This window comes from Abramis brama (assembly GCF_963993115.1).
Source record: "Abramis brama genome assembly, chromosome: 1".
Classification (NCBI taxonomy): Eukaryota; Metazoa; Chordata; class Actinopteri; order Cypriniformes; family Leuciscidae; genus Abramis; species Abramis brama.
Window position 1 is genome coordinate 33,713,099 of NC_139963.1, and position 16,276 is coordinate 33,729,374.

Genomic DNA, 16,276 nt, shown 5'->3' on the forward strand with positions numbered 1-16,276 from the left:
ACTTTGTTGAAAAAATAAATAAAATCCTGCTGGTACCTGACTTTTCCTAAAAGTGTCTGTATTTTCATTTAAAATGTTTTTCATATAAATTACACATAAGGCAAAAAAACAAATGAACATATTTACCTATTTCGGCCATTGACGGTCATATTGACCGCACTGAATTTCGCGGTATTATTATCAATATACACAACAATAAAATGTGGTAAAAAAATACACAAAACATATTCCACAACAAATCATTTAAATGTAATGATATTCAGAACAGAACAAGAATGAAAAAATAACTAACGTTATAAACAAGCCAAAATGAAATAAGCTACTTTCAAGCGAAAGTGAAAGTAATTAACGGCGTTGGGCTCACGTAACTCTCTAATTAGAATCAAAATGTTTCAACATTTGCGATGTATTTGGAAAGAAACTATTCTTTATTATAGGCTTTGTACTTCATTCACGTTCCAATATTGACGGAAAAAATCATCCTCTTCACATGCGCAAAATGGTACGAATTGTAGGCTAGGCCTACTACTGACTATATAAACAGAGCAGTGGAATTTTTATATGTTAGGTTGACTATTTTATTATTATATTTTATTATGGCTATAATGAACAGGCTGCGATGTCAAGATTGCAATTGTGGAATATGGTGTGTGTGTGTGTGTGTGTGTAAGGCGCGGGCGCGATCGAACAGTGTAAACATGAAAACATAGGCTGCTCCGTCATTTTTTTCAGGACATCTCCGGATATTATTATTTATAGATGTATAATTAAACTTTTTTAAATGTACAGTTTGGTGTTGTTTTGTTTTTAAAAGATATCCTAATACAATAAATGCATTAATCTCTCAATTGGGTATTTATCATTAAAGATAGCCTATAGAGTTTGGAATCTAGCGGTCAAAATGACCGCTTGCGGCAGTTCTAGTAGTTATGGAATTCTGGCACTTCTAGTGTTAAAGGGACACACACACGAAACAACGCGTTTTTACTGACCCTCAAAAAGGGACAATTTTAACATGCTGTAAAAATTATCTGTGGGGTATTTTGAACTCTGGGGACAACATAGACTTATTTTACGTATTGTAAAAAGGGGTATTATACCACCCCTTTAAGACAAAACATGTGCAAATTCATGTCAACACCATTGTATTTTCTTCTTAAAACTGCAGTGAAAAAAGACAGTCAAAGAGGTTTGAAATCGCTGGTGTTTCTTACGTCACAAACTACCTTGTAACCAATCACGTCATCGTGCTGGCGGGCTTTAGCATATCATCAGATTCATTACTGTGAAGCAGGGGAGTCTCAAGAGAGGCTAGGTTATCCCTGTATATTTTTCTGTTGATATGAAAAATCATGTACATTTAGCAATATAGCGGGTGTATATGATGTATATTGCACATTATGATGAACTATACTTTCTCCACTGATGTTCTATGGTGTTCAAAACATTTGAAGGATGCTGATTTTCAGAAGGCAGCTGTAACTCTGAGATGGTGAACGGGAACATGGTTTGTGTAACATCAGCAACACATTATTTGCTGTTTGATAGTCGAGTAAAAGGCTAATCATATAAATTACCGTTACTGTCCAGTGTTATAGAGAATGATACATAAAACACGTTACCATTCTGATACATCAACTTGTGGACGACCCTGGAGTGAGTGGATTTAGGGCTCATTTGCACATTCATGGTTAGGCGTATACTAAATGAAGCAAGGGTGTAGTTACATTTAAGCTATTTTAAGGCATGAATACTTTTTTTCACAGGAAAAAAACTTTTAAATATGCCTTTTTGGTGATCAAAGATGAGTTTGAATGGATACAATTATTGACTTCAGGGGGGCTTTAAATTCCTGCAAAACAAATGTCAAAACAATTTTTTACTCTTTTTAAGAGTGATATATTTTAAGTAATCAAAATATTTTCAGTCTGCTTATTTATTGTGTAATGTTTGGTAATCATTTAAACCATAGATGAAAGACACCCAATGGTTTTGTGAACTAAAAAGTGATTGTAAAGATAGTTTGAGCTTGCTTTATGATAAAGATGAAGGGAAAGAACACGCAGTACTCAGGTTTATTCACATTTCATTCATGTTTTAATCTCAAATCAAACACATGAAAGGAGAATAGATTAATCTGACTAGTGAAAAGTGCATGAAAAGCGAGATAGGGCTGTAACATTATCATTTATCATTAAGGCGCACACTTTATATGCATGTCTTAGATCAGATTACAGTGAAACTGAACTAGATTTCAGTAATACATCCTCAAAGTGCTAATCTTTAATGAAAACACTTCAGGAATAGTAATAGAAACATTAAACCAGATTCAGCACCATGACCATAAAGGAACACCATCTTGCATTGATTTAAAAATGCTTTTTTTAAATAAATACATACTGTATTGAGAAAGGGAAAATAAAAAGAGATTTCCGATGCAATTTATATGCCTCTGCCTGACAGCATGACACCGAACTCCTGGATGCTTATCTCTTTGTTCTGATATTGTTGCAGCTGACGGTTTGTGATGTTTCCTGCCCTCAGAGCTTCATCAATGGCAAACTTCTTGCCTGATTTTCTGTCGTGGAGAACAGAAGACTCGCCATTCGGACCCTTGACGGTGATCTCCTCCCAGTCGCACTCTTGACTCTGAAGGTTGACGAACATTTTCCATTCGATTAGACCAAGCTTGTAAGCCTCCTCAGGCCTCATCTCCTTTCCGGTGTCTGGATCGATGACGACAATTGAACGGCGGAGGTGACTTTCTCGCTGCTCCCTCTTCACTCTCATTGCAGAGAGATTCTTCTGAAGCTTTTCAATCTCTTCGTCCTTCTCCATTCTGATGCGTTTAAGGTCAGTGAGTTCTCTTTGCAAGGATTCCAGTCGAATTTCTAGGTTCCTGCTATTCTCCGCCGGAGAAGACTCAGTGATGTGTCTGGTTTCTTTTGATGTGATCTGGATTTCGGATTGAAGCTTCCTTAATTCGTTCTGTAGGCGCTGGTTCTCCTGCTGTAGCTTGTTGCTTTCATCGCGAATGTAGTCGACTTCTTTAGATGATTTTGTATTGGTAAACTCCACCTCAGAAAGCTTAGAGTTTAGGATGATAATCTGTTGGTCCAGCTCACGACGTCGCCTTTCCTCTTCTTCAAGGCTTTTCTTCAGCCTTATAATGTCCATCTCGGCATCTGGGTCTCGCTCGACTTGGACTTTTTCGGTTCGCACAACTTTTTCACGCACTTCCGTTCGCTCAAGTATTTCTTGTTGCTGCAACAAGGCGTTGTACTCCTTCTCCAAGAGCATACGCTTGTGCCTCTCCTCTTCAACCTGAAGACGAAGGATAGAGTGCTCTTTTTCTTGCTGAGGGTCCTGCTGGAGTACAACCTTTTGCTTTACTGTAACCTTTTCTCTGTTTTCCTTGTCCCTAATCTCTAGTTCATTGAGCCGCACTCTCAACCTCTGGATTTCAAGCTCAGCATCTCTGCGTGCTCTGCGTTCACGTTCCAGCTCCTCAAGCTGGAGTTCCAGTTCAGCCTTTTGATGCTGCAGCCTTATCAGCTCTTCTTTCAAGATCTCTCTCTGTTTCTGCTCATTGTTGATATTTAAAGTGAAGGTGTCACATTCTGACATCAGGATCGGATCCCTCTCCATCTTCACAACTTCTTGCTGGACAATCTTCTCCCTCACCTGTGACAAGTCGATCTTCTTGAGCCTGATCCTTTCTTCATTTGCAGCCCTTTCGTTTTCCAGGTCCAAACGTTTCCTCTGTTCCTCAGCCAGTTTCCGCTTGAGACTCTCAATCTCCTCCTTGGTTTTAGGATCTTCTCTGTATTGCATGATCTCATTTACGACCTCTTTGGTCTGAATCTGAGGCTTGGTGTCTTTCCATCTTTGAATCTCCTCTTTGAGTTGGAGGATCTCCATCTCGAACTTCTCTGTTTGGTGGGATTTATCCACAATTTCATTCCTGAGTTTCTCCAGTTCTCTTTCTGTTTCTGGGTCAATCTTGTATTTGACGACCTCTTTGATTGTCTCTTTGTATTCAATTTGTGGGCCTCTGTTTCTTAGCATTGTCAGTTCATCCTGAAGGGACCTCAGCTGCTGCTCTGAATCTCTGCACCTTCTCTGCTGCTCCACCAGTTCAAGTCGAAGATTTGCCACCTCTGTTTCTGCCTTCGGATCAGGTCGAACAATCTCACGGACTTTCTCCTGAATTATGACCTTCGACTTCTCTTCCTCCAGACTGGTAATCTTGCGGGTAAGGTCTGTTTTCTCTCTCAGTGAGGTGCTGCGCCTTGTTTTTTCATCTTCATACTGTCTTCTCAGATTCTCTACCTCTCTCTCTAAAGCAATATCTTTCTCAACCTTCAGGACTTCTTTGATGGAGATCTTTTCCTCAGCCATTGCCTTTTCTTTTTCAAGACGCCTTAATCTCTCCTGCAGGAATCGAAGCTCATCTTCAAGTTCTTTTCGGGTGTTTATTTCTTTTTGTTTCTGTTCAAGCAACAATCTGTACTCACTCTCAAGTCGAGGGTCATTTTGAACCTTAATGACTTCCTCTTCAGTGATTATTTCCTGTTCCTTGCTTTTCTCCTCTGCAAGAATAGTCACTTGCTTTTGAATCTGAATGATTTCATTCTCTCTGACCATCTTTAGCCGCTTGACTTCCTCTAGCTCTTCTCTTAGTCTCCTGAGATCTTCTTCCTGTCCCCTGTCCTTCTCAATGCGGAGCACCTCTTTGACTGTATACTGCTGAGCTCCCTCTTTCATTTCGGTCTCAATCCCACGCAGCTTTATACGCAGAGTGTCCAGTTCACTCTCTAAGACACGAGTGGTCCTGCTTTCATCTAAGAGCTTCTGCTGGATCCTGTGATATTCTTCATCCAGTTGAGGGTCAGGCACCTGCTTGATGAGCTCTTTCTTGACGATAGTATCCTGCGGTTTCTGGCCCTCTAGTAAATAGATGTCAGTCTGTACACTTTGAATTTCCCTTTCCAGTTGGTCTCTACGCTGAATTTCTTCCTGAAGCTGTTTTTTGATTCTCCAGGGCTCTTCGCCTGGGGCTGATGATCTCACAGTCTGGACTTCTTGCTTGATTATTGAAACTTCTGGTTGCTATAAAGAATTATAAAATATTGAATGTGTATAATAAGTAAAAAAACAAAGAAGTGCTGTCAAATCGATTAAATCGCATATAACACAAAAGTTTGTTTTCATAATATATTTTTTTGTATATATGTATATGTGTGTATATATATATATATATATTTATCTCTATATCTCTATATAATACGCACATATATTATGTAAACACAAACTTTTATGTTAGATGTGATTAATCGCGAGTAACTGATTTGACAGCACTAAAAGGCCATGCTTATATCATGCTATTGTTATATCATAGCATATGATAATGTGTTTTACCTGGTTAAGAAGGCTTTGAGCAAACTCAAGGTTCTGCAGTCTTTGTTTGTTCACAGCATTCACTTCAGTGAATTTAGCCTCAATTGCAGATTCCTTTAGAACACAAGATGTTTAAACTTCAACAGTCAGAAAAACTGTTCTCATTAAAAAGACTATACAATGTTCTAATTACTTGATCCAGGAAACTGTTTACTTTTCAAAAATATTCACCTCTCTATTCACTTTCAAGGCAGGAGATTCAAGTCTGGTCCTTTTGTATGTCTGGGGAACCAAGCCATCTTCAAGGTCAAGGATGGATTTAAACCGCTCTGCTTCATTTTCATAGTCCTGAAAGCCACGGCACAAAGGAGTTCACACAGCTTTGCATAAACATGATAGTAGGATAATTCTCTGCAAGTAAGTAATACACTGAGATTTTCGTACCTTGACTGCTTGCTGATAAAGCTGTGCATTTCTTGACACATTGTTCAGGTCTGATTCCTTTCTTGTGATGTCAGAGAGCAGAATCTGTACATTTCAAACATGGTTTTGGTAAATAAATATAATTTGTAATATTACAGTGCAATTATTGTAATGACGGAAATGACTATAGAAGTTACTCTTTGATTTTTCAGTTTTGCATCAATCTGTTTGAGGTCATCAGTTTCACGTGGCTCATAGTTTGGTACTCGAGAAAGCCAGCTATTGAGGTTGTCATAGTCATTGTGGTAGTTGGCGTAGGCGATTTTGGCTCTTTGCAGACTTTGTGATCTGTAAATTTTTAATAATTCTATTAATTTCAAGTTGTATAAATTAACATTAATGTATGTATTATGAACAAACATGAATTAACAGTGAACAATAGTAAATGTATAAATGAAAATGGATTATTAAATGATGTTCATAATACTAAATTTAACAACTAATATTAACAAATTGCTGTAAAGTGTAACAAACACTAATAGGGAAAACAATCCTATTCATTTTAGATGTAATATAAATAATATAAATCACAGAACGCAGTATACTAAAGACTAATCTGAATTCAATTCTTATGACTTTTTTTAAAGTACACTCACATTTGAAATAACTTTGGTTTAATATGAACTCACCTGGCTTCAGTCTGTCTGTTCAGGTTGTCAAAGCGTTTGCTGAGTTTCTGAACATCAGCTTCTTGCCTCTCAATATCAGGGCAATGCTCTTGCACTTTGCTGGCCATATTGCTGCAGCTGGCCTTGGCATCTCTCAGGTTCTGCTCAGACTCTGTGATAATAGCTCTTTTGCTCCTTAGCTCAGATGTAATGTCCTGGAGACAAGAATACATCAGACATCAATCATGAGTGAATCTTGGAAAAAACATCAATCATATAGCAGGGTGTCCGCGGATCCTAGTGAATCTTGGAAAAAAAGATCATGAGAAAAAAAAAGTGGCATGGATTACGAAGCTTACCGCCAACTCGCGCTGGGTCTTCTCCAGTGAGGTGGGGTCGGATGGGGCAACCTCCTCTCTTGCCAGTTTGTTTTCATAGGTGGACAGTAGAGCTTTGCCATTCTGCAGAGAATTCTCCAGCTGATAGGAGTTCTGCAGTCTACAAAAGTAAATTTTTTAGGCTCACAATTCAGGTTCTCATTTAGCATGACATTCTTGAATCCCGTTGTAAAAAAAAAGAAAAAAAAGAGGTGTACTTACTTGTCACCTGCACACTTCAACAGCAAATCGACCTTGTTGTATTTTTTGTTAGTCTCATCCACCTTGGAGTAGAGCTGTGGTGCACTTGAACATTTGGGAGAGGATCTGAGGAAAGTCTCAGCCTCCTGTAATTTTGCAGACTTTTCTGGCTCTATCTTGCGAACAGCAGAAGTAATGTCCTATGAAGAAAATACTGGATTAAGGCAAGGTCAAAATGCCATTTGCCACTGAAATACAGGGTCAGGGTCATTTCAGATGCTTGCTCACTTTTACACATTCAAGTCTACTGTGTTGATGACAGACAAGAGAACAAATGAGGTGTATGTGCAGTTTATTTTTCACATTTTATTGGATTTGAATGCCTGTTATTTTGAATACCACCAAGAATAACTATAAAGATAACGGTAACACTTTAGTTGAGTCCAATTCTCACTTTTAACTATTCGTTTTATTAGTTTCTTATTAGCATGCATATTACTAGGATGAGATAATGCCTTATTCTGCATGACCATATCCTACCCAATGTCTAAACTTAACAACTACCTCACTCACTATTAATAAGCAGTAATTTGGAGTTTATTGAGGCAAAAGTCATAGTTAATAGTTAGTTAATTATGAGAATTGGACCCTAAAAGTTTGACCAAGATAACTTTTAACAATAGCTATATTAGATTCCACACCAGCGGATGATATTGTTCTGTTGTTTCTTAGTGCATGCTGCAGTTTGTTGTCTGTTGCTTTAACTGTTTGAGATCTTAAACCAGGATGGATTCTGATTGGCTTTCACTGCTTTTATCGTTCATCTGCTACAAAAAATTATTCTGAAAGCGATTCCAATGAAATTGTTTCACTGTGCTGCTAATCGATATAGTGGACTCTGCTATCCTTTTATATTTAAAATGATTTTTAAAAGTACGTCTTATCCTATGTCGTTAACTTTCTAGTTATCGTTCTTAGTGTGAACGAGCCTTATGACTATCAAATGTGCACTCAAGTTTCAAAATTCTTTAAAAGTGGACATCACCAAAAACAATTGAGAACCACTATACTAATGTGACTGAAATATAATGATAATGAATATTATTAGAATGTACTTTTTATAATGAGTACATTTAGTCAGACACATGACACTTGTTGTCCACTACAGAATTAACATTAAGACACCAAACTTTGTACCTTTATGTCCTGTAGCCTGTCAGAGCTGTCTTGAACAGGACGCGTTTGCTCCAGTGGGGGGCGCACTCGAGAGTAAATGGCCTTCTCCTGCTTATCCAGATCACTGACCACTTTATCCAGTCCTGCCATCAGCTGACGGCATTGCTGCTCTTGTTTATCTGAGGATGGAGGTAAGAATGAATGAAGTATTTAACTCTCTTTAGGAGAGCTTTGCATCTAAGTTTATCATAACGTGAGAGACAAACCTTGACCTCCTGTACTCTCCTTCCTTAGCTCTGACAGTCGTGCCTGTAGTGCAGATTTGCTACTGGCTACTTTCTGTTTGATGCTTTTGTGCTGGTTTATCAGACTACAAAAAATGTTTTCATATTAGACACAAGTGACACATTTACACATGACATATACAGATATCAAGGAATACCCACTTGTCAGCAACGGCCACAGCCTCAGGGTCGGTTGGCGGGATTATGAAGCACACTCCTGGAGCACTCATGGTGCGGCCATTTGCATCCTTCACATCCCATTTGGGCCCATTGTTCCTGAGCAGGGTGTACCGCTCCCCTCGCAAAATTGAACCCTGTGTCGTTCAAAATAAGCAAAGTAAGCTCTGTTTCAACTTGATATTGCAGCTAAAAAAAAACACGAATGTGAAATCCATACAAAATCCCCTGCACACGTCTCCAGAGGTTTATATGAGATGAATCGTTTGGGTGAAGGCCGTCTTAAGGATTTAAATACATTAGATGGGGGACTCCGAAAACCCGAGCAGAGACAGAGTGTAACGGTTTTCTGTGCTTACTCATGATAATAGCTGATGTTACACCGACTGGTATTAGCGGAGCTCTAAGCTGCATGCATACAGTGAGCGAGAGCTCAAACTCCTTACCTCATCAGCCTCGTATTCACACAGAGCCTCGATAGGAAGCAGTTTCTGAGGAGTATCCCTGCGGTACTTCAGAGGGAGCACCTGCAGGCTGCGCTTCTGAAGACCTTTCAGTCGCTCGTCAAAATGACCCATGGCCTTTGCCTGATCCTGGCAATACAAACACAGACAGCCTTAAATAGTGAAGACACCTTTTAATTCATTAATCATTTAACATACACATTATATGAATTAAAAAGAAATTCAATATAGGTGCCAAACTAAACAATATATTTACATCCAGGTCAGCAATGAGCCCCTCCATCTGGTACATGTCTTTAAACTCTGGATTATACTTCTGGTTGATCTCGGTCTCCAGGCGCTTCAACAAATCGTTGGTGTCTCTTGCATCCTTGTGGAACTGTAAATTAAAAAAAAAAGGAATAATGCACCTGATAGCAATATAGAATATGGAACAGGAAATTAGTGTGTAAAATGTAGACTGACTTTGTGATAGTCATCCATGTTCTTGAGGTGGTTCTCTTCACAGATGAGCAGGTTGAGGTATTCCTTCCAATCCGCATGCACGGCATCCATGTGTGCCTAAAACCAAGACATGTTTTAGAATAAGCATTTACGGCTATACCACAGTAGTATGCGTCATCTTATTATTTAGATAGAAATTGGCAATTGGCATTTTGAGAATACTTTAAATGATCACATCAAGAAGCTTTATGCAAGTAAATACTTCTTTAATCCACATATCAATTATGGTGGTTATTTTAAAATATGAAGATTATTGTGCTTCAAATAAGATCACATCCTTTATGATATATATGCTGTTTGGCTCAACTATGCTCAGAGAAAATGGAGTGTGAAAACTGATATCAGATTAGATTGGAGTAATCTTTCTTATTCTATTTTTACTGCATACTACTTTATAGTGCAGTACAGTTATACACTGTAAAATATACAGTTACAAAAACGACATCGGGGGGGAATTAGTCATTATAGCGAATGGCTTGTAATATTACCCCAATGACATTTTTTCCCGGATGGTTCTGCTCAATAAATTCCTCTCCATCTTCATTCAGCTGGGTGATGGTTTTCTCCTTAGACTCCAGACACTTGCTGATGAAGTTCTGATGAAGATGTCAAGCAGCATGTTAAAAAATATTTATAAGTAGTTTATTTATAAGCAGTTCAGTACTATAATCATATAGTTTGTAGGAGGTTTGAATCATGAAAGCATATTCGAAAGTCTTAGTGTCATCTAGACTTGTAATACCAATCATTAAATGGCTTCCAAGCCTTACCTCGTACTGCCTCTTTCGGGCAGGGTAGTCCAGGTTGTTGTCGCTCCAGTCATATGTGATTCGCTCATCAGCTTGCTGGTCCATCCAGTAGAGCTCGTTGGTGCAGCGCTGCATGTAATCTCTCAGACTGAGCAGGTTCTTCTGACGTGCTGCGGAGCTCGCCTGTAATGGACAATTGGTGAAATCCACAGTGTTTTTAGACATGTGAATTGACAACTAACTCAGTCTTTTACTAGTACAACTTCAGTGCATAACTAGGTAGCAAATTAAATCCAGAAAGTGAAGTCTCACCAGTAGTTTCTTGTACTTCGCCTGCTGGCCATCCAAACCGTCCTGTTATGCAAGTAAGCAAATGAGTCACAGATGCCACTCGCATGACTGTTCAAAACAATCAAATATTCGTCTTGTATTGCATTTCATTTTAAAACCATCAGTTAAATAAATGTACCCGGTCTGCAGTGATATACGGCGCCAACGCCTCCACTTCACTGTGGAAAATATTGTGCTCCTCCACTTCATTCTCGATGGTGGGCAGATCTTGTCCGAATCCTTTGTTGTTCAAATTTGCCTACATCCAAAAATATTTGACCATGAATCATTTGAAATCATTTATTCGAAAGAAAGAAACAGAGAGAGGTATGCTTAGATACACACCAGTTTCTCATCAATCATCTTTCCCCAGTTGACGGTGGGAACCTGCTCAGATCGTGTGATGTTGTAAATGCGATCATGATCATCGCGGAGCTTCATCACACGCACTCGCAGCTGTTTCATACTTTTTCATAGAGGAGAAAAAAAATGAGTCATCCACAATCCCATAGCATAAGCATTCACAGCATATAATTCTGTTTGCATGGCATATAGCATGAGATGCTATCAGATATTTCAGTTTGAAGGTGGCTATAAAAACGTACTCCTTCTCAATCATCTCAGCCTGAGGGTGCTGCAAACGGGTGGCTTGGGATGCATCATCATCCAGGCCTTTCAGTAGCTCCAGTGAGTTCTGGATCCTCTTGTTGGTGTCCTCCTGGTACAGGGGCGGCTTGCCCTCATTGATCTTCTTGATATCCTAGAAACGTCAATGTGCAACACAATTTATGATAGTTATCTAACAATAGTTAAAGGGATAGTTCACACTCATGTCATTCCAAACCTGTATGACTTTCATCTGTGTAACACAAAAGAGGATATTTCTGAAAATGTATAAGATTTCCATATCAAGAAAGTCAATGAGGTCCAATGTTGTTTTGAACGCCACTGACTTTCACTGTAGAGACATTTTTTTTTTAAAGATTCTTAAAAATATCTTCTTTTGTGTTACACAGAAGGAAAGAAAATCATATAGGTTTTGAATTACATGAGGGTAAATAATAACAATTTTGGGTGTACTATTCCTTTAAAGATTATTTTTCCATTGGTATACACCAGTGTTGTTAATGCTAACTAAAACTAAAACTATTAAAAATTGTTTCTTGAATCGTTAATTGAAATAAAGCTGGGATAAAATAAAATATAAATATTAGATGGAAAAACTTAAACTTAATTTAAAAACGTAAAAGAAAATTAAAATGTAGACTTGGCAACTAACTGATATCAAATAAGTTTAAGTTGAAGTACTAAAATGATTGAAACTTAAACTGAAATAATAATGAATTAAAGCTATGTAAAATTATTTATAAATATATAAAACAAAAATGAATTAAATGACAAAAATACATAACAAAAATCACTTAAACTAAAAATGTAAATGAAAACTTTTTTTTTTTTTTAAATAAAAGCTAATTCAAGATACTGATAAATACTACAATAGTATAGAAATAATACTAAAGTAACACTGGCATAAACTTTCCACTATTGTAACCCAAATAACCCTAAATGGACATATTTAAAGATGACATTAACATGCTTAACGGCTTTTATTTGTAATCCACGGACCCGTTTACTGTACCTACCCTATTGAGATTCTGTTCTGTCTCAATGATGTTCTTTTCCACCTTGTCTGCATTCCTCTGCAACTTGTCAATCAGGCTCACCAAATCATTATCAGTTGGTCTGAGGTGAAATTAAAGGAAATTAGTTTTTGTTGGTGCAGTTTGATATAGTTACAGTGAGCCAAATGTACAATTTTCGGTCTGCATTTTCCCAAAATACTGCAGCAAATGTAGTAGATTTGTTATGTTGAATCTCTGGATGTAGAACATAACACCTCCCTTCACTTATCTGTCATGCTGAGATGCTCTGAAAATAAATACAGGACTTGAAACACTTTCATTCCACATCATCTGGCACAGACTTCAGATCTGTTAAGAGAACCTTGGTGCCATCAAAAAATATTGTCTCAGCTGAACCGTACTGAAAAAAAATTCAGAAATGCTGTTCATAACTGCAGCCTAGCTCTATGAATTCTAGAAAAATACAGTGTGACAGTGCACGGTGGACATGACTAAACTTGATCAGAAAACAAATTACGCACCTTGGGCTGTATTTGCCTTAAGGACAAGGCATGTTATTTGAACATACAATAGCATGAATCATTAATAATAAGGTTAGTGCATGTTAATGGCAGTTATAAATATCTTAAACTGACTAAAATGATAATGTCATGAATAAGAAAACACAACACAGTTTTGTGTTAATTTGAGCTGTAAAACAACAACAACAACTGTAGAACTGAGTTATGAGTGAGATATGTAAATGAGAATGATAATTACAACAAGAAGGTGGCTTTAATGAGGGCGTTAGAAACTCAAACAGGTCTAACTGGTTTTATTCATACATGCAAGAAGGTTAAAAAGATTTTCTGTGTCACCTCAAATAAATGCATCTGTATGTGAAACCCATCAAAAGGTGTGGCAAAACATAGCTGGACTGTTAAAGAAAGAGATTATGCTACCAAATGCTGTTGTAATTTATTTAATCAAAAACAACCATTAAAGCAAAATAGGAAAACAAAGCTATCTATCTATCGGTCTATCTATTATTGTTTTGCTGTCAAGAGAAAATTATTTAATCTGATTTGAGAAGAAGCTCTGGGTCTGGCATGTAATTATTTGATGCTCGCTTCCCTTCCCTAGAGGTGTTCCCATATACAAAATATACAAATGCAAAAACATACACTGAAATCCGGGTATCTTAAGAACAGTGTTATGAAATAGACTAAGGTTTTGTCCTTTTATAGTTCACTGCAAGCAAACGGCCCATATCTCTGTAGGTCATGCCTTGTTTCTGTTTAAAGCATACATACAAGTCACAAAACTTGGCACATTTGACACTGAGGGACCCATTGCACGCGTAGCACAGTCAAACGACACCCAAAGATGACCTAAACAGAAAACTATGCGTTTAGGAAAACTTTTTTTTTTTTTTTTTATGTACATCTGTAACCAATAAAATAATTTTGACTCAAACTGAAACCATATTCCAAGAGTAAAATCTTCCATAGTTGCAGTGAACTACCCTACTATATTAGTGTCCTACATAGGCTACTGTAGGAACAAAGCTCGAGGCTAGACTCATCTATCAAACCATCAGTAGTTTATGCTTGTTTGAACTTGAAAGTGTCACTCTGATTAAACCTTTACCCTTAACCAATCAACATTTCCTACATATGTTGACTCCAGCCTTTACTGATACAGATGTAATTTGAGAACTATATGCAACAAGATATAATATAAAATATAATATAGGCCAAATAAAAATGTTGTTTAGTGTTAAATAATATTAATAATAGCCTATTGATATTAACAATACATTATAAATAACAATAATAATAAAACATAAATAATACATTTAAATGACTACTGTATATTCCTCTAATATCAATTTACATCAGTCTAACGTTACTTTGTTTAGTAGGCTACAGAATAATCACGCAAGTCAAGCAATATGGATCTCAGTGAAAAGTTATCCAACCTGTTACAGCGCCACACCCTTTACTACAGTAACCGCACGTCAAGCAAGCCCAAAGCAGAAATTAATATTTAAAATTTCAGGTTATATTGTGCACCGTGGCTAATGTAGCTACTACAAACCAAAGACAATGAAACGCGACAGAGTTAAAACACTCGCGCGCGCCGCTCCGTACGACTCCTCAGTGACGCGAATGAAAGTCCTCATCCCAACAAAACGTACAAGTGTATCCGGTTGCCACCGACCTTTTTTCAGTGATGGTCGCATTGATCTTTGTAGTCTTTTTCTTGAACATGATGACAGTTGCGGTGTTTCTCCAACACCAGTCTAGCTGTTAAAATGGCTCAGATAGGGTCCCACTCTGGTGTCTGTCGTTCAACTACCTGGAGCGTCTTCCAGGACAGCTACACCTCACATACAACGCCCACAAATGAACGAAACCGCAACTATCCTCCCACGAACAGGAGCTCTCAAGGTTAGCCGTGTTAAAAGACATCAAGCCCATTTAAAGCACGGGCTGGTGTCCGCCCCTTTCTGAGAGACATACCTGCAGCCTATCGAAACAGAGGCGTCGTCCCTGTTACTTCTGTACTTTCGTGGGATACATTTAATAGGCTAATATACAGACTCAAGAGCAAACTTTTAATCAATAGTAGGCTATGTTGTTTCATTCAGAAAAGTAAGCAACATCAGCGTTTACTGTGATTATGTGGATAGAATTGTGGCCATAGGGTGTGTAGCCTAACTAAGGCTTAGTCCACAACAATTACGATTACTTTTGTTTGGGTATCTCATGATTTAAAAAAAATAAAAAATTAGAAGTGTGCTTGAGGCCTATTCAATGTTTCATAAACTAACATTTAACATAAACATATTCAAAATTATTAACTAATTCTGTTCAACATTTGTTAATTTAGCCAAAAAAGGTAGAATTACAAAAAATAAATAAATTTTAAATTAATAATATTTTAATTTATATATAATATTTTAACATTATAACATAGTTCAAACAGCATTCATCATAACATGATTTTGTAGGAATTGTAACTAAAGAGAGTACCTATCAAAAGGAATTTGATCCAGTTGGATTGCTTGGGTTCCTAACAGATACCCGATTTCAAGGGAGGACCTGATTTTTCACTCGGATATACGTCAAAATAGGGATGAAAAGACTATTGCAACTTCCGTTTCATGGCGACTTTAATTTGGATGCTTATTTAATGTTTAGCTAGAAAAGGGCAAAAAAAAAAAAATTTTTTTACATTTATATTGACTCTCGCTTCTCATGTAAACAAAACATGAACACATGCACCACAGTACAAATTAGCATGTCTTATTTATTGATGGCTTTTGTTGTAGCCATAAAGTTCTGGGTGGACATAAAAAATCTTACTAAAGCTTAACAGAGACTTTACATAACCAGCCCGACTTTTGTTTGGGATGCAGCTACTTTGTGAGACTTAGCTTCATGAAGAGTTTTAAAAGCCAGACCTTTTGTTAGACTGATTGCTGATGTGCTTGTTAAACTGCAGAGCAGTTTTCATTTTTATAGCCATTGTACATATCTGAAACAGATTTAAAACATCGCAGTTGTCTCTGAACAGGGCCTCATGCTAAGAAGTCACTAGGGGACCCTTCTTAATGCCAACGGAGGAACAAGTAATGAGAACCGGGTATTGTTGGATGGCTAAACAGTGAGTCATCAGGGGGTGTGTGTGTGTGCATTTGTGTGTCTTTTTTTACTGTCAGTTTTTGGATGGAAGCAGATGGAAAAGCAACAGCAATATTAGTTTGGTGTTCAGTATCTCTCTTACTACTCCATTTTCCAGCATGCCTGAGGCCTCACGCTGTATAAATAATGTATTTTTCAAAGACCAATTCAACAGGTGTCAGGTGAAGATTGCGGTGTAATCACACGTAAAC

At 37.5% G+C, this 16,276-nt stretch overlaps 1 protein-coding gene across 1 annotated transcript; it reads right to left on the reverse strand.

Moving 5' to 3' along the window:
- Window positions 1-2,074: 2,074 nt before the first annotated feature.
- ppl (periplakin) lies at window positions 2,075-14,831 on the reverse strand. Its single transcript, XM_084126787.1, has 22 exons — window positions 14,599-14,831; window positions 12,397-12,496; window positions 11,359-11,513; window positions 11,099-11,219; window positions 10,893-11,012; window positions 10,736-10,777; window positions 10,445-10,606; window positions 10,163-10,270; window positions 9,636-9,731; window positions 9,427-9,549; window positions 9,153-9,299; window positions 8,692-8,843; window positions 8,512-8,615; window positions 8,267-8,424; window positions 7,091-7,269; window positions 6,851-6,989; window positions 6,513-6,706; window positions 6,021-6,171; window positions 5,845-5,928; window positions 5,632-5,748; window positions 5,422-5,514; window positions 2,075-5,112 (listed from the first exon to the last, which is right to left on the reverse strand). Exons 1-22 carry the CDS (start codon window positions 14,646-14,648, stop codon window positions 2,443-2,445), a joined length of 5,265 nt encoding a protein of 1,754 aa, XP_083982913.1. The 5' UTR covers window positions 14,649-14,831; the 3' UTR covers window positions 2,075-2,442.
- Window positions 14,832-16,276: the final 1,445 nt, after the last annotated feature.